General features: G+C 38.5%; 1 protein-coding gene across 4 annotated transcripts in view; it reads right to left on the bottom strand.

The window, feature by feature from the left end:
* epb41a (erythrocyte membrane protein band 4.1a) overlaps window positions 1-20,158 on the bottom strand; it is an 84,526-nt gene that overhangs the window by 3,993 nt on the left and 60,375 nt on the right. For 2 of the 4 annotated variants that reach the window (XM_067611704.1, XM_067611707.1), the window contains 4 exons: window positions 13,573-13,701; window positions 7,894-8,010; window positions 5,395-5,475; window positions 4,982-5,101 (listed from right to left, as the gene is read on the bottom strand). In XM_067611704.1, the coding sequence (XP_067467805.1) occupies window positions 5,003-5,101; window positions 5,395-5,475; window positions 7,894-8,010; window positions 13,573-13,701 (426 nt within the window). In that variant the 3' untranslated portion in view covers window positions 4,982-5,002. The remainder of the gene's footprint in view (window positions 1-4,981; window positions 5,102-5,394; window positions 5,476-7,893; window positions 8,011-13,572; window positions 13,702-20,158) is intronic. The other 2 variants (XM_067611706.1, XM_067611708.1) reach the window with 2 other exon arrangements.

Below are 20,158 nucleotides of genomic sequence, written 5' to 3'. Positions count from 1 at the left end.
ACAACAAACAGTATCAACAGCAAATTAAAGCAGGAGTAGGTCAGAAAATGAGAAAGCTTCTTAATCAAATATCATAAAATATACTTAAAAACATGGAAAATTGAGAATATCTGCCTTTTTCTGTTTCAAATAAAGGTTTGCTTATCTGCTGCTTATCTTATCTCTGCATTTGGGATAAATACTATCATTTATACTGAGCAGATACAATACACATGTTTTGTGTATGCATTGCATAACCTTTTACGAGGAGCATGAATTAATATTTCCCCTTAACTGAGCAGCAGTTGCAAACAGTTTAGTGGGTTAGGGTTAGACATTAGAAAGAGAATGATAAAGTCAGTGTTAATAATAAATACACCTCTGCAACATCTGAAGCCTAACCATACAGTTAGTTACATAGATCTACTGTAACATTTCCCTTCAGTAAAGTGAAGGCTGCAAAATGTTTTCATAGCACAGCAGCTTACACTCGAGTGAGTTTAATTACAGTAATGGTCTGTGGAGTTGTTCAAATCCAGTAGGATTAACTTGTCAGTCAAAAAATGTGGAGTGAGCAGGTTGAGAGGGAATTGCATGTGTAGCATTGCAACAAACATGTCTATGCTGGAACAGTGGGATATACAGTAGAGGACTTTAAATCAGAGTAAAGATGCAGTGGTTAGTGTTTAGGGGTTAGGCTTCACTCTAATGGAAAACATTGAAATTGATTGAATGTGCCAGTAAAACAGAGAAGGAATCTGTTGATACTGCTTCTTTAGAAATTTCAGGATTTCTCTCAGTTAAACTATTGTGCATATCATCAATAATTTAAGGCGATACACTGGGTTAGGAGTTGATTAAACTTCAGAGTTGATGTACAGAAAACAACTCTGACACTGTGTTTCAACACCAACTTGGAAGAGAGTTAAATCAATGAATAAAACGCTGGGAGAGAATTAAAAATACTTTATTGCTGGGAGGAAAAAAGCAGACATTAGTAATGGCAGTAAGCTGTGGTAAAGCAGCACATTAAAGAATTGTGTGGTTACATAAAGTTTTCCACAACATGTTTTGTTGTTGTTCTTTCTCATTTCTCATCATGTTCTTTCTCATTTGGTTGTTCACTGAACATTTAAAACCTGAAGTTTAACCTATTGTGTAAGCTGTAAGCTGGGTGCCACCCTACTGACATTATGCTGTAACACATACTTCAGCAAAGTGTTCCATTTTGCTGGCGGGAGTTTTTAATCCTTATGTATTTTTTTGGAGGAAGCTGAACTCGAGGCCTTTTAAGACTTCTCAAGATGTGCAGATACCCTGATAATAACAGTTATGGGTTTGAGTCATGTCCTCCAGCAGTACTGCAGGCTGAATGCTGGGATATTGAGAAGGATCTACGTAGCTGCAGTCTTGCAGACTCATCCTAACCCAACATGACACACCCATTTTACTACAGATACTGCACGTTCGTGCTGCAGCTGCAGCTGGATATACTTGCGGATATTTATCTATTCCAAGTTCATGTACAAGTCAGTTCCACAGACTGTATATAAAGATGGACATAGCGAGGTGTGATGTCACCCATTGGTTTGCATTGGAGTTGGTTTGAAGCCCAAGTTGCAGCTTATGGTTGGCACCATCTTTTCCATTTGGAGCTTCCAAATAAGGAGCGCAGGGTGTTGCCTTTCATGCTCTGGAAACACGCCTGCTACCTTGGACCCAAGCTAATGCTAGCTACTTTAGCTAAATTATGCTAACAGGGCAGGTATCATAATCAAGTACCATTAAACTTAGTGAAATATTGCAACAATAGTATTGCAACACACTAAGTGTGAGTCCTGGAGCCAGGGAGAGCAGCAGGTGAGCCACCTGTCAATCACAGCCACATGGCAGAGATCAAGGCTACTATAAGTATTTATATCTTATTAAGAGAGAGAAATAATTTCCAAAATGACCAGGACACTTATTAGAGGGCCTGAATTTATATATTAAGACCATTGTGACTCAAAAAATGATGAAATGATGAAAACTGAATGACTTATTATTTCTAGAGAGAAGTTAAAGCTTTTTGAACGGGAGTCATTTGGAGTATCTAGTGGCCATAGGTGGCACTTGAAGGTAGCTGCCGCTTGGTCCGTTCCCAAAGAATGACATTTCACAAGAGCACTTTGAGAGAGGCCTATAAGAGGAAAGCTTGTTCTCCTCTTGTGTATGTCATGTTGCGTTCATATCCCTCTACCCACTTCCCATGGGCTCACCACACCTGCCCACCAGGGATTTATTATAATGTACTTCTACCTCCTTGTGTATATAGATATAAAGGGAAGTTGAAAAGTTTACCTCTTTTCATGCTGCTTTCATTTTTGTCTATCATCAAGTAGTAAGACAAGGTTTATTATAGACTCTCTGTAGTTACCAAACATTCAGAGTCCAGACTATGTCTAAACAAGTCATCTTTCTATTACTGCTATTACTTCTGCAGCTTTGTGTCAGCTATGTGTCTCTCTGGTCAGGCAGACAGCATAGGCCAGGCAGGGCTCCCCCCACTGCAGAGACAGACTTGGAGGTAGGGCCGCTGTGTTTACATACCAGCCTGTCAGCCGGCTAAACAGTACTAGATTCCCAGCCTGGACCTTTAAACATCACATAAACAGGGCTACAATTAAAAGCACATGGGCACCATTATTTAACATACCTCATGCTGAGGTACCTTGTTTCATGTTAGAACATACTTGAATAAACTGTTACCAGACACCCCACAGCCATGCAGTACGTTTACACAATTTAATTTGTATAGTTCCTGTGTCATAATGTGGAATCTTAAGGAGTATCAACTGAGTCACAATACTGACAACATTACATCATTCTGTTGAGTCTCCTTGTAGCCACTGATTGCTTTGCTGATGTAATTACAGTGTTGGCTTCTGTCATTACTTCAGTGGCTCATTATGGGTTCATTTAGAACAATATGATGTGTTTAACCACTTCAGTTAAATCTTGCTATTGGCTTCACATAAAGCAAAACTGTCAGTGCTCTGTGGTATTCTGCAAGTAAGAGGATATACCCAGCCACAGCTGAACACAGGATTTGATTGGAAACCTCAGAAAAAGAGTGCAGGCAAGTTTTTTGTGCTGGGCCAACGAGACCAAGTGAGAAGTTGCTGACTGATGTACAGTACAGACAGTAAATACCTGCTGTATCTGAGCCCATTTTTATTCACTTGTCTAAAAAGACAAGGCCAATGACCTGCAGGGCATTGTCATCCACATCAGGCAGTGGGAGTGACTGGTAGTAATATGTGTTTGGATGCTGGCAGGGTGAGCACAATGGTGAAATAGCAACAATACAAACACGTTTTACTGTTACAGCTGTTGGAGTGCACATGTAATGTTAAACAGCTTGTTGCATCATTAACTCATCTCCTGTCTTGCTCTCTGCAGCAGCCGTACACAGAGTGTGACACACAGTATGCTTTATCACTTTTGGGAGTTGTTGGAGTGGATCTGTGTGTTGATATTCAGGTTATTGATGCTTCAACAGTGTTTACTACAAACCAGCTTTTCAATAACTAATGTACAGTTTATGGCTGACAGATTCTTCTGTTACCTTAAAACTCCTCTCCCACTCAAAAATCTGTTTTACTTCTTGTTCAGGTGGATGTATGAGCTTCACTGTGCAGAATGAAATATGTGCAGAGTTTGTTTTCACATCCATCTGTCAAAAGTGAAGAGGTTTCTCTATACTCACCTTAAATCAGATTTTAAGGGGTGGGCATGCAGGCATGATTTGTGACATCACAATTAGTTTGGAAGCCAAACGTGGTCTTGTATGCAGCGTACGCAAGTGTAATGTGGAAACGTGAAGCACGAAATATATTTGCATATTAAGAGATTCTAGAATTTTTAATGAGGGAACAGAAGTGAATGCCATTTTAAGGATTTTAACTGGGTAATTTTCATTTTTTTGTGGAAAAACCATATCAGACACACATTATTATTCCAAGCAGAGTATTTTTATGTCTTAATACATGTCTAGAGGGGATCTTTGAACTGTGTGCCATGTTTGCGTGTTGCCATAGCAACTTACAACACAAGGCTTTAGCTACATTCACACCAAATCCGGCAATGCATGAAAAACGGCAGCCCTCCCGTTAATCTGAATGGGGGCAGTGTGTCTATGCTGCGGGAGGGGGGACCGCATAAGCTCAGCTCAGCAAAAAAAATCACAGTAGCCATCCAGCAAGAAATTGAAATGGAATCAACTTTTGCTGCAATGCAACCCGATATCAGTGGTGGCTAATCACATACACACAAGCGCACATTCCTGGTGGATTACTTTGTAATGTGAACGCCATATTCGCCTGTTTACCTCGTGATCATCATGAAGAAAGATAAAACAGCTGCCATGAAAACTTTCCAGAGTTGTAAAATCCTGTCTGTGAGTTTTACAAACTGCTTTGCAGGGTTTTAGCTTCTGATAAGTCCTTAAATGCATTAATCTATAACTCCAACTTGACTTTCTGGATTGTATTTCATTGTTTCACCTCTGACAACATGCCCCCATATGCTACATATACATATGGAAATAACAAGATTCTAAATTAAGTGTCCTTGCATGTACATGGAATAGTAAGTTAGTGGAGTTTTAATCTAAATATTTTCCATGTTGCTCATGTTCGGACATATTTACACATAATTTTTATATTTGAAAATCACTATGGCATAACTTTTGGTTGGTAGCAGGGTGGTTCAGTGGTTAACCTCACAGCTGTAAGTTGCCTCTGCCAACCTGTACCCTGCATCTTACCAAACATGTGCTGGGATAGGCTCTGGCCCAGTGTGACTCTACACAGGATAAATGCTTTAGAGAATGGATGGATGGATTATTTTGAGAGCAAAAGGATAATGTTGGTTTAGTTGGATGTGTTAGATGGAATCAGGTGCTGAACCAGGAAATTGGTGGAGAGGGGTGGATGAAAGAGGGCATGGGGAGGACACTGACCTTCCAAAGGATCACTCTATCTTACTCTGGGGAGATCTCCGTTTCCTGGTGCACAACCACTTTGGTGACAGACATATCTGGGTGCTGCTCTTTTGCCTCTTTAATGGCCTGAGCCAAAGCCTGAGTGAAGGAAGAACAACAACAACAGGACTGTTAAGTAGCGCACAATTAATGAGTTTAATTAAAATGACTTTCATGCAGAACAGATTTACTTGATATATGCAAGCAATCGCTCTTTGAGGGGAATTAAGCTCACAAATAAATCCAGCTTCACCCATCAGACACACACACATCTCAAGCAGAAATCTGTGGCAACACGCAATTAAACCACCTGCACTTACTGACAAGCTTAGAGGAAACATCATTACTACATCATTTAGTGTTAACAGTGAAGCATCATTTACATTTCTCACCTTGTCATGATCAATTTCAGTGTCTCCAGTTATGACGATCCTCTTCTCAATGCGAGTCTCAGAGATTCCTCCTTTCACCGTCTATAACAGAGACATGAAACAAGCTTGAGCATTATTCCTTAGAGGGAAACTTGACTGAGAACAGAATCCACATCAGCAGGAAATCTAGACATAACACGTGTCTTCCCTCCCTGATAGTAGTCTGGGGATCAGATGAATCCAGACACAAAGTAAACTGTCACAGTTTTGGAGAATGATGCAAGCGGGCATCAACATAAGCAAGATGCTATCCATAATCTGTATTTGTAAAGCCATGCTATTAATATAACATGTAACACAATGATATGATATATTCATTGAGAATATTAGTGTGTACATGCATTTAAATTACAGCAAATAACTACACTGGCAGCATGTATGTCACTCCTTTCAGAGTATGTAAATTTTAATGTTTTAACACTGAGGGTCTCCTAATGTTTTAACTATTGGATGCACATGAAAGATTGATTGTTAGACCGCCATCTGAATTTACATTTTCCTAATGTCTGTGCAAGGTTAGTAACCACTGATTATATGCTACTTTTTACATTTATAAACTTTGCATTATCATTTGAGTGCACTATATACGGTATAATAATCAGTACATGACCATATACAAAATGTTGAACACACTATATAGATGACTATATGGTGAATTTTGGACATGAAATAACAGTGTTTACCAGCTAACATGTATAACATGACACAGCAAAGAAACAAAATGTTTTTGATCTGATTTGTATAAACATTTGAATATCTAAGCCACATTTCTTGTCTGTGCTCCACTACCCTCTGTTGCACATGGGGTCTTATGAAAGAACATTTCCATTTCATTTTTCATTTTCATTATTTTTATCCTGAAACTCTCAAGTATGTTTGCACAGATATTCCATGTCGGATTTAACAAATTCTCGTTACTGCACAACCATGACATAAATCTCTGGTTTCAGCCTGATGAATTTTCACGAGATTTCATCATTTGCATAATCGATGCCCCTTAATGTTCTGCTCCGTTTTTTTCATTCACCAAAATGTTCCCAAAGAAGAATTTGACAGTGCAGAGCTTCAAGTCACATTTATCATTGTGCCAGTAGTTGTTAGTTAGATGCTAAAAAACATCTTTCTAAAGCAAAGCACTCTGTGACTAATATGTGAGGTGGTCATGTGACAGTCACAGAGAAATTAGAGGAGAGAATATTACAGCCTAGAGCAGGTGATGTTACACTGTCAGCTGCAACACAACATGATACTAGACCTGCAGAAATACCCTGAGGCAACTGTTGCAACTACTACCGACACAACATCATGACATCTAAAAAACCTCTCAGTGAACTGGTGGTGATGATGACGATGATGATGATGATGATGATGATGATGATGATATGCTAAACAGAATATAAAGAATATAAATGAAGACATCATGATTTCGGGTCAAATTAGTCTTTTTTGCTTTGTGGTCAGTTTGTTGTGTTGGTCTGTTCATGACTTGTATGACAGGTCTAGATCACTCGTGAATTTTGTTTATACCTCAGAGAAAAATTGGAGCATGAGAAAATTGATGAATGCCACAAATTCACAAATTAAATCACTTGTACGTTCCACTGAAGAACAAATCTGTTCGTATCAGTGCTTCTTGCATGAGGCCCAATATATTTTTGCAGAGGACATCGCAGATTGCTTCTTTGCATCACTGATGTTTTCTGCTCATATTCTTCAAATGAGTTTCTTCTATTGTAATTTTAGATAGATTTAGAGGATTGAGCTATTTTTTTTAGCATCCAACAACCACCCATGACTTTAAAATAGTTAGTCAATGTCAAAGACTTAGCAAAACAATAGTTGCTATATCTTCATTAAAATGATGAGATACTCATAATTCAAGTTGAAGTTTATTTGTCATTTTAACTGTAATTTCAAAAGCAGATACCCATTTGGCTAATAATATGGACAAAAAATCCCAATAAGTTTCAGGAACCAATGAAAGAAAAGAAAACTGCCCAGAACGTCATCGGTACCCATCTACAGAGTATCAGTGATATTGCTGAGGTGAGGTGCCTGCACAGAACCCAAAGGATACTAAAAGACCATATCCACCCCAACCACAGCCTGTTCACCATGCTGCCATCTCGCAAGAGATACAGAAGTATCTGCTGTCGTACCACCAGACTACAGAGCAGCTTCTTTCCTCAGGGTGTGAGACTCCTAAATTCATCCTCTGCACTCCAATATAAAAAATAGTTTTATTCTTACGACTTATTATTTATTAATCCATATACACAATAAAATATAATACAATATTTGAAGTCCCTCTCAATCACTCCCCAGCAGGTACTTAAACACTGCGGTGAAGGGTCAATACAACTGGCGCAGGTGATTGAAAGTAGGGATCCATCACAGGATGGTGGTAAATTACTTTATTGATCTGTATTGACTGTGAGGCTGTGCGTGGAGTGAGCAGACCTTGGTGATCTGGGTGGTGGTGGTGGTGCTGATGGTCTCGGAGGTGATGGTTTGGGCACTCAGCAGCACTCCTGAGTCCCTCTCTGCCAGGCTGTCCACCGGCTGTGGGAGAGACACCTTTTCAGTGTTACACAAGAATCTCAAATGATGTTTGTGAACATTCTTAGTCATTCAGGTCATAGTTGTCCAAGGAGAGTTGAATCGAGGGTAACTGGACTTGGTTGTAGATACTTGAAGACGTTTTGCCTCTCATCCAAGGGGCTTCAGTTCTAACTGGCTGGCAGGGAGACCCTGGTATTTAACCTCTGTGGGGTCATTATAAAGGTTATTGATACCACTTGGTTCGTTAGTGCCCCTGGCTGTTGTAATGACAGTCGTTAGAGTCACCTGAGGCCAGGTGTGAATGGAGGTAAACTGCTTTTTACCTGCACCTAAAAGATAAGGAACACTCCTTCAAGGACAACAGAGTACATATTTTGGATGGGGAAGACATATGATTTGAAAGAGGAGTGAAGGAGGCTATCTATGTCAAACCATTCCTCAACAGAGGAGGATGTCTACGACACCACTAATCCACCTACAATGCTGTGCTTTCATCCCTTCCCAGGAGACTTAATAACCATTCAAGTATCTACAACAAAGTTCAGTTTCCCTCGTTTCAACCCTCCTTGAGGAATCTCAAATGATGCATTCAAACACTCAGTTACTGTGAGTTTGATTCATTAATTGTGAGACCTTTAAAGACATTTTAATCCCATTTGGAATTAGAGCTGGGTGCTGAACCTAAGAACTTTTTTATTACCAATTGAAATGTGTCTTAAAATACCATACCAGTGGTTTTTCATTTAGATATATATATTAAAAGCAGATATAAATTGTTTCAGTGTAGCTATGTGTTGATTGCTATCTGCTATCTGATTGGGCAGATTCTGCTTTGTCCACCACACCAAAACATTCCATCTGAGACTGTCCTCCCAAGAAAAATGACATAATAGGTCGTAATGCCAGTCCTTCCAAAACAACATATAGTTACATTTGAGTGACAGATACCATGTAGAGGCTGTAGTCATTATGACCTGGAGTAGTGGCACAGTTGAGATGATGCTTATATAAGTTGACAGATTTCCTCATTCGGAGGTGGTGGGTTATGTGGATGGTATCACCCAACAGTGGAGTTTGCCACAGGAGACTGCTGTTCATTTCCAACCATGAGTCGGGACAGTTTTTTAAAAAGCGTAACTACGATTGTCCCCTAACCATAACCCTGTGGTTATTATTGTTGCCATGATGATGAAGGTGGCCTAACTTTAAGAAAGTAATAATATAAACCCACACCACATGTTTCTCTAACCTCAACAAAGTGATTCATTTGAACCCAAACCATGATCTTTCCCAAAACCTAACATTCTGGAATGCACATGGTCAAACCACTTATTTGGTCGTTTCATTTGGAGGACTTGTTGTTCCAGCTACGAGGGATGTACACTTGCAGCTTTACTTTATAAGAGGACACTGAAATCATCAAGTGGGGTGTGAAAAAAACTTGTAGGAATGATAAATAAGAGAAAGCACATGTGCACGTTTTTTCCACTAAAGCAGGCAATCGCAACAGTCAGAGACATCAACACAGGAGGAGGTACCACATGTGTTGTTACATGTGTGCAACAATCATTTCACTGTAGAAACTCAAAAAATTGTGTAAAAACTCAAACTCGAGCAGTGACTGTTGTGTTTCCATGGACTAACATTACTCAAAATACCTGCTCCTTGGAACAACACAGTGGCGGCATGTCCTCAACACTGCAGACACAGAAGAAACATAGCGACTACTGATGTAAATGTTCTCAAACACATGCTGTACTTTATCTATGCCAGTCGCTGTAGAGTCAACTAGTCGTTGACAAAAGATGAGTTTTTTTTTGACTTTTCTGTATATCTCTCTCTTAAAACACAGATCACAGTATGAGACAGATACACAGACACAGAGCCAGTTACAGCAATCTCAGCTCAGATAAGACTCAGACTGGGTACTCCTGAGAGACTAATGCCAGCAGATTCATTTCCTCCTTATCACGCTGCAGTCAAAAGATGAATGATGATGGATGCCCCTGACCATAACTCCACCACAATCTCAACAGAAAGAAACAGGTAACACTAGAAGTGTTCATATTTCAGGTGTTTGTACTATTACTGTATGCCAACATAAGAAGTCTGGAAAAATGTGTTGTTATTTCAGAGAGCTATAGTGGTGCGTCATATACAGCATTGGGCAGTAACCCCTTTACAGTAACTTTTTCAGCAATGAGTAGTGTACAGGATTACAATGTGAAATTCAAGTGCAGCACCTAAGTATTTTTTCACAGCATCTTAGCCGAAAGAAAAGAAAAACAACTATGCATAGAGTTCTCTGCCACGTTTTGCTGTCATGTATTGTCACACTAGCTTCTCTGTCCTCTCTTCTGAGTGTTTGAGAGAGAGGCTGCTGTGGAGACAGTGAACCAGGTGGAGTAAAGTTAACGTTTTACTCGAGATGACTACAACTAGTCGTTTGTTACTATAGGAGCAATAAAAGCTTCATGGGTAAAAAAGCCGATAAGTACTTTATCAAACCACCTGTTCGACAAGTATTAACATATAGAAAAGTGATATTTCCATTTGCTTTGTCAGTTACAGTGTGGGTGCATTATTTGGCAGATAGGTGAATTTTACGATATTTTCAGATGATAGACTGACACTTTGCAACCTAGGTTTTCAAGAATGAAGATGGGTCACTGTTCTGTCTGGTTTTTGGAGCCATTCATTGTCTTGTAAAAGAGTGATGAGGAAGACAAAGTCAAGTGACGTAATTCCTGTCTTACAGTACGACTGAATGCGATATAATGAACATAAAATATCTGTTTATGAACCAACAGCAGTAAAAGTTGCATTCCTCACCATGTTGCACTGATGCACCGAAGGACTGAAGATGAGACCAGTTCAGGCTGTGTGTAATGACACTGCGCTATGACACGGCACTCATTTTGTCAGCCCAGTGCAGCAGGGATTTGCATCTCCAGTACAACAGGGCAACCTGCTTGAAGGTATTACAATAAAGTTGAATCTAATCTAATCTAAAATAAATGAATGCCAAGCAGGCATAAGCAGCCATTAATCCTAGAATGTAGGTGGGAGTGAGCATTCAAGATCTGTTGCAGACAGCCTGTTTCTAGCCATCAAGTACACTGTGATACAAACTGTGATGAAAACCCTCTAATAGTACTGTTAGATTTAAAACCACCGCTAATACTTGCTCACATTTACCATCATAACCTTGTATTTTATGAAGTTATATTACCATGACATTAAAATAAGATTTGAAAAGTTGAAAGTAAGTATAAATGGTGTAAAAATGAAAAATACGACTTAAACATTTGAAAATGCTTGAAATGAAATGATAGTTTCTCTCTTACACTATTTCAAGTGTTACAAATCCATCTCTTCAAAGCAAATCAATCTGAAACTGAAAAAAGGCAGTGCAAAAGACTTTGACCTTGTTTCCCAAAAGCATCTTAAGGCTAACATTATCAGAAAATCCATCTTACAGACTTTTTTTAAGCTTAAGAGGTGTTTCCCAAAAGCATGGTAACTGAAGATGTTCATAGAAATTATTGTAGATTAACGAGTGACTTCTACCCACTTATAAGGGGCTGAGAGCATCTTGAGACGCTCCACAACTTGCAGGAGGAACCAAAAACTACATGTTTTATTTAAGTTCTCATTGTTTTGTACATTTAGGTACAAAAACAATAAGTCTTTATTTTTTTCATGACCACTGATGTACTTTGTTAAATCACATTTTATGTGAAATGAGTGATGTTGATGTTTAAACCAGAAAGTAAAACGAAACCAAACACACACAAAAATGTATTCAACAATTGATTTGCCAGTTTCTTTCATCATCATCCTTCTCTCATTCCTCTTGCATAATATCTCCATCTCTTCAGGCTGAAATGGCACTTCCATGGTGGTATATTTTCAGGTTCCTTCTCTTTTCTTTATATTTATGGTGTGAATGTTGTTTGCCTCTCACTTACATACACCAGGTCTAATACAGAAATCATGACAGAATGACACATATTCATGAAACTTATAGGACCATCCACTCTTTCATTTTAATTCTAATATGATCTTCAGAGTAACATCTGTCTTGAACAGCAGCTAAAACAAGGAAAGTTTACTTTCTTAAATCTTTCACCCTGTAAAATGAATTATAAAGACCATAGATTGTTTACGGCACATCAACCTTCATTTTCATACTGAATACTGATTTTCAAGTTCAAAATATTTGTGTAGATTACAACATTTGCACTTTGTGATGTGTGTATTTTCAATATATAGCACAGCTTACAGACAGTTAAATATTTACTTCAGCATCATATTCATCATCACAGACAGCTGACATTAAGGAACTCTTAACAGCATGTGCATGCACCTGCTCTTAAGTACTGTTTTGGGAAACGTGTGGAGAAATTTAAGAGTGTTTGTAGAAATACTCTTAACTTCTAAGAACAATATCGGGAAACGAGACCAGCCTGGCTGGGAACTCATGTTCCTTGAAAGAAATCATGTGGCTTCTAATAGAATATACTGTAAGCCAATTAGTTAACAGGGTTCCATCTAAACACATTTTCATTGGTCACACTGGATGTTAATCAATACAATGTGAAGTCTTCTCCAGTGTCTGTAACAGGTTCCTGCAGGAGCAGTCTGGTTTGAGACTTTCAACTGATTTGAACTTTGATGTGTTTGTTGTGTACATTATTGAAGATAAGAATCTATATATATAAAAAATATAAGTCTGGTTGTGTGCATGATTTTTCTAGTCTGCTTGTCCAATTAAACAGTGTAGCTAGTTAACGGTTGTAGTGGTTAGTAAACTACTTATCACCGCAACACTAACCAAAGATCAGGCCAGTAATAGGTTCATTTTAAACCTGCTGTGCTAGAACAATGGCTGAATTAAGAGCTCAGAATTAAGAGCTCAGAATTAAGAGACCAGCGTTATGTAACTAAAACCATCTATGTGCATTATGAAAGGAACTGAAACCAATGGGCACCTTGAATGTTGGAAAAGCTGATTTGAACCTTACAGCTGCTTGCATGAACTGAGAAATGGCTGTCAATAATGTAAGGCGAACGTCTGTAGTAATTACAAGGCTTCTCATGAAAAACCACTGGTGTTTGGCCAGATTGGCCATTATTTTTTAATCTTACATTTTTTTTACCTGTATCAAAATTTTGTCAATTTTAGGATATTTTATTTGAAAACTTCTTGTATAACTGCATGTGTTTAAAGTACTTTAACATTTGAGAACTTTGACTACTTTTGTCTATGAAGAAAATTGTTTTAAAATGTTTATATTTCTCTAAGTAAGGTATCAAAAAAGGATTGTTTTGGTATTGACACTGAAACTCAGGTGTTGTATTGTCATTAGCATAGCCCGATTCCAACAAATTGACAGAGGTCAAAATTTCAGGCCAATATTTTACAGTGAACATGTTTCAACATGTGCACTAGCACAACCTTAAAAAAACTTAAAAAAATAACAGGGCACAACAATTTAGACTTATAACTGTGTCTAATCAAGGCCCTGCAGATATTGTTATTCTTTATTGTGCAATTCCCAGAATTCCTCTCACCTGTGCTGACTCGTATGTGATGGTCTTGGTCTCAGTGTGAACCAGGGGGATGTCCTTGTAGGCCACAGTTCCTCTCAGGGAGTTGGTGACATCTGAGATGGTGATTGTCTGGGTCTTCAGCACAGGAGACTGAAGGGATCAGACACACAGTCAGCAACAAACTCTCTGAAGGCTCAATCAAGACACAACTGTCAAATATGACCTAACATCTCAATCAGCACCAAGAGATTCAAACACACTGACCCACTGCAGCTGTAAAAGACTGAGGTCCTGCAATTGACGTCACAGCTTTTTACAGCCACCATACTAGCAGGCAGAGAAAACACACTATTCTGTCCTGCAAGCATGTAAATGCATGAATACTGGTGTATCATTACTGCACATGCAGAAACGTAAATTACTATCTTAACTTTAGTTTTTTATGGACTAAATAGAATCAGTTAAGGTTAAGGTTAATGAGTCAAAGCAGTCTAACATTAGTGTTATTGATAACCAGCTTGCTGTCCCCAGAGTAAAAGTTTCATGTAGATACATCCTACTATTTTTAAGGATGTAACACCTGAGCAGTAAAAGTGTCACTTACATGTATTCCCCTTACTTTACCACTGTATTCATTCTGTAGCTCCTCGGAATACAGGAGAAACAGGTGGTCAGAGGGTGAAAACCGTTTCCATTTAAGAACTTATTCACAAAAAAGAGTTTGACACTAGACAGCTGTTTTCACATTCATCTGCTGAAGGGGGAATCTGCTCTCTGCACACCTTAAATCTCAGTTTGACATGTGTGCATATGGGCATGATTTGTGACATCACAACTGGAAACCAATCAAGGTCTAGTATGCAACTTACAATTACATTTTACAATTAAGTAGTAGACATCTTATGTCTAGCAGTTAAACTTTTGAAATTAATATTTTCATATTCATAGATTCGGGATTTTTCAATAAGGCAGAAGGAGTAAATGTCATTTTAACAACTAACTAGCTAATTAAAGTTTTTTGTGGAAAAAACACATCAGACACAAAATATTATTCCAAGCTGAGCTATTTATGTTTCAAAACATGTCTGGAGGGGATCTTCAACAATTTTAGTTGAGAAGTTGAGACGTTATGGTGCTGAGATAAGTGGGTGGCAGGATACTGATAGCACCTTAATACAGACAAATATTCTACACTAAAACTGACAGTATATCAAGAACATATACATGCTGAAAAAGCATAAAATAGAAACTACCTGCATGGTTCCATATCTGGCATATAAAAACACAATTATCCTTAAACTCACGATATTTATGATTAAAATGTCCATTATATGTTCAAATCAAATGTAACATTATCAGGAGATTTCAAATTCACAAGTTGATGAGGATTGCCTGAACCCATTATTAGTTTTCATCGTTGGGAGGCTGGGAGTAGGAACTTCAATCCTGTTTACTGTCTTTTTGGGGGTGGAGGAGCATGCTCAGCCATGTAGCCATCAGTCTTCTAAAGGATATATCTTCAGAAGAAGATGTGGCCCATGTTTTGGAACACAGATTACATGTGCCAAACTTGTATGAAACACTCGTTTGAAGCCCCTCTCATTGGAGGAGCAAGTCTGCCAGTATCCTGCCTCTTAAATGAACATGTTGTAAGAGATTGCTCAGTATCTTGACACAAGGGAAATATTCAACATTGCTAAATATGTCTTACTTATAGGAGGGAACAAGCATGTTGCATTTTCTATGCAGTCTTTGAGATTTATATGCAGTAAGAGTGTTGCCTTCAGTGAGCATGCAAGGTGCTGTAAGTTTGAAGTGAATGAACAGTAGCTTGATCAACAATTTGTAGGCATTAAAAATAGAAAAGCAAAGAACTGTATAGATCAGCGTGAAACATAACGATACTACCATGAAATGTATAGCAAGCTAACTATTGAAACTCTGATCACTGTGAGCAGTGAGAAAAAATATGTCATCAAATAAGTGAGCTGTAATATCATGGAGCTAATGCAGAGCATGTTTGAAGAAGCATATAACTGACAGTGAAGAACTAGCCACAACCAATCAGCTCAGTCTGAGCATGCTCAATGGCACAAGCATTCAGTGAAGGGGCAGCCAGCAGAATGAAAGCATCCAAACACAGTGACAAAACAGATATTAACAAACAGAAACTGAAAATTAAGAATAAGAATAATAGAGTAATAACTGAATAACATATTGACATTTAAGTCTCAATCAGCTACACTTCATTTTTAAACATGGATTAATGGTACTGCTGCACATTAATTGGCTTTCAACATAAGTACAATTTCTTGAGCACTATGCATGCAAATGCCACATCCAACATATTGCTGATAAGCAAACCTATAGCAATGGACAGGTGGTTTGACACACTACAAAACACCGATAGTGTGTGACAGTTACAAACAATTCGTTTAGAAGTGATATATATCACATTGCTATATACAAATGCATTTCTGCCTATGCCTACTTCCTTACTAAGAACAACTGTGCACCACTCCTTCACCACAGGGACCACACTATGGATAATTTGACAGGTATTTAATTACCTGAATTCTGCACATCTTCACCAGCAGAGAATAAACATCAGTTAAAAAAACATTTTTGAAACAACATTAGCTTCAAAGTTTGATTAACCACTCTGGACCAATAAAAATGCTTATGATGTTAGGTAACTAAACTTGCTATATTAATTGTGTCATATTGCGAGCTGTTTCCTTTATTTTAAGATGGCATTCAGACCGACTTAAGCCCCCTGTAAATAAAGACAGCTCTCTTATTCATTTGAATGGAGCCAGTCTGGCAACAGATGTGGATTACAAACACAGAGGGCTCTGACAAAAAAATGCAGGGTTGTCAAGCAAGAACTTGGCTCAAGGTTTACCACAGCACAATGTTGCTGCCATATAATAACTTTCCAGAGTTTTAAAATCCTACCATTATAAACTGCTGTGCAGCATTTTAGTGTCTGATAAGCCTTCAAATGAACTGATCTGTTACTCAAACTAGACATCCTGGATCATGCTTCATGTCGTGACCTGAGGCAATATGCCACCACCAATGCAGCCCCCGTTTCAACACAGTTTTCAGTCTGAATGCCCACTAAAGGCTAAATACTTGGCCTTGCTTGGGGCCCAAGTTAGTCCATAGACTTCACAGTTTCCATAGGGACTAGTTCTTCAGTAGAAACTGGTGCAAACCCACTGAATACAGAAGTGACTTCCACACATGTGCATAGCCTTGAGAACCTAGAGGTACCATCATCAAAGGCAGGCATTTCACAGCCACAGGTGTTACGTGTATTACCAGTGTTGCGACACCCACACTTTCACAGAAACATGATTCCAACGCCCCCACTTTTTCCTGAGGTGGTCATTGATGAAACAAAACTGTGTTCCCCCTACATGAAAACCTATTGGTCACGTTAGATTGACTGAACAACCATCTAGTCAATCATAGCCATTTGACTAACCCACCAGGCCAGGGAAGAGTAACGTTTGTGCATTCAGAAATGGTGCCTCTGTTACTCGCCATTGGCTCTGATAACAGATCAAGGAATAACAGGTGAGAGGTGTGAAACAGCTATTTAACTAGTTAGTAATGTAAAATTTTGAAATGAATTTTGAAAAAATGAAGCCCGTTTTGGTTCTACAAGTCCATGGACTCAGAAAGGATTCTTTAAAGGGAAGCTTCAGTATTTTTCAACTTGGACCCTATTTTCCCATCATTTTGTGTCTAAGTTACTAATGAGGACAACAATTTTTGAAATTGGTCCAGTGCTGAACGAGAGTGATGTAGCCTGCAGCCGTGAAACGAAATGCAATGTAATCCTTTGGGGCAATAGCGCTTTTCTGTTTGTTATGCTGGGAACCAACCATGTGCGTGTGCACACATTCTGGGTGTGTTCTGGCTCCGACATGGTTTTGCTCCGTTCTCTGCACGGCATCCTATCCCACTGGGAGCATTTCGGAAGCAGAGTGTCTTGACAGCAGGGAAGCCACCCGCCTTTAAAATTCAGTTGCATTCCTACTACAGTAAGAAGTACTGCTACTACAGCAGCCTAGTCAAAGCAGAAAAAGCACCTTTAGGCTACTGTAATTACTGCAGTATCAAGGCAACTAAACTGCCCGATTTTGTGAACTTGCTCAGATTTCATTGATTTGGTCATTTTCCTTGATTTTTGTGCCTCTGCTATGGTTAAGTAGGGTACGTACTTACATGGTTTCTTTATTTGTGTGTTTTAATTTATTTTATTGTGGATATATGATTGGGATCTGGCACAGGGTGTGCCCAGCTCGATCTGCTCACAAGCATTGACTAGACTGGCCGAGATCAGCTCCGGTGGCTGCGGCGGAGCCAGAACGCGGTGCACACACACGCAGTGGGATCAAGCCATTATTATGTCTGACCAAGTCTCACTCAAGGATAAGTCTCATTCTGAAATCTCGTGAAAGTTGAGTTGTTGTTGAAATCAGCTAAATATTCAGCCATGACAGAGTTGGAGAAAGGAGTAGCAGGAGGAGTTTGTTGTGTTGAGTACAGAGACCGTAGCTTTGTGTTATCGAAAAGATTTTCAAAGTCATGGATGAATATTTAGCTGATTTCGACAACAACTCGACTCTTGCAAGATTTCAGAATGAGACTTGTCCTTGAGTGAGACTTGGTTAGACACAACAACAAACATACTGGATCAAGTGCAAGGATATAGGTAGTAAACTGCTACCAGACCCTAAATAAATTCTACTGAGTTGTTGCAGTTATATGGTCTCAGTAATTATTTTATAGTAAGCTGAAGCAGTGCTTACAGTTATAGTAGTAGAAAAATTTGTATAAATGTAGAAATGCATTGCATTCATTTTGATTTGACATGTGGTGGACAATGGAACAGAGGTTGAAGGTGAGGAATTATGGTGCTCATGTCCCACCCCTAGAACCACCACACTTTTAAAATTGCTTCTCAACCCCTGACCAAAGGCATGTATGGTAAGATAGAACTTATGAATCTACTGTCATTCTGACCAGAGGACCACAACCATATTATAAATATTCAAATATACACATGCCATATTTAATGCATTTATTATTTTTATAGTACATGTATCACACCTTAAACCTGCTAGCTTTAATTGGAAAAGTCTCAGTATACCAAGAAAGACTGGATAAATGAATTGGCTGAATAACAGAAAGTCCAGCAGTAGACAGAGAAAAAGAACTTAAATGTGGTCATTACCTATAGTATTACAGTGATAGTACAGGCTTAAAGATAGTGAATTATCCAAAAATACAAAGACATTAAATCATTAGGTCATACAGACATGCACACACCCACCATTACACTGAGTACATGTACTAAGCATGCACATGTATTTTATGGATATATTTAGTTAACTAGCAGTGTTGCAAAAGTAGTAAAGACATATTACAGCTTATGTCAGTGTAAGTCAGTCCCACCAACATTTCAAAGGGTAAACATTATACTTTCCCAGAGTTATACTCAGTCATACTGTGTTAAAATGAGCAAATGGTCAATATTTCCTGCCATCATTAAGGGCTCTGAGTATTATCTATACTGTGGATAAAACATTTATAAAGCTTTGAAATGTTGCTGTGTTAATATATTGTAATGACTTCTTATAATATAGTTTACTGAAGCAAATAACGTAAATTCATACAAAGTGCAACTTAATTCATATACATAATAAAACTATATATTTCAACACACAACTGAGAAAGTTCTACTGAAACTGAGGAAATGTATGGTTCCACAGCAGTAACATGATCAGGTATAAAACGGAAATACAATTAAATGCATGGTTTCATCTAAGTGGACCATGGTCAGTGCACCAAATATTTCCTGCATTAACACACAGACCAAAGCACCTGTGGTTACATGTAATCAGGCTGGGCAAAGATTTCCATCTTTCTATCTCCACCGTTTAGGGGCACAAGTAAGAAAGATTGGATTTAAAGCTAAATATGCAACTTTTCACATTGAATAATAATTGAAATATAGATACTATCAGCAGGATGAGAATCTAGCCTGAATGAAAACAGTTAATCTGCAGCACTGGGTATTTTTTCAAGACTACTGAAAGTACAATACCTTATTTTCTGTTCTACCAAAATTATACTTTTTATGATACCTTTGTTATGAACATGTTTTTCTACAAAATTTTTATCTCTGGTTTGGTCTCCACCAAATTACTGAGAAAAATGTCTGAGCAGCTAAATGCTCCACTATGTTCACCAACTGGATTGATTGAGGATCATCAGTAGCATCAGGATTAGCGTTGACCTGAGCCTGATGGGTCCTGATAATGGGTCACATGTCAATTCAGGTCGTTTTTCGTGTAAAGCTTCATGCTTGGGTTGGATTATTTTCAAATGTAAGAGAATAAGAAAATTCTCTTTCTTTCTCTCTCTAACTCTGAAAATTGTCTGTGCCAATGCATGTGATATGTTGCATGCAGATACCAATGGCAACTGGGAAGGTGGAATAGAGACAGAATGAAGCCAATGTGTTGTACTGGCGTGGTGATCTAGCAGTTAAAAAAGGATGAAAAAAACAAAACAAAACAAAAGCCTA

Source organism: Thunnus thynnus, chromosome 15, assembly GCF_963924715.1.
Source record: "Thunnus thynnus chromosome 15, fThuThy2.1, whole genome shotgun sequence".
Lineage (NCBI taxonomy): Eukaryota > Metazoa > Chordata > Actinopteri > Scombriformes > Scombridae > Thunnus > Thunnus thynnus.
Note: the sequence above shows the minus strand (reverse complement) of the source record. Positions and strands in the feature narration are given on the sequence as shown.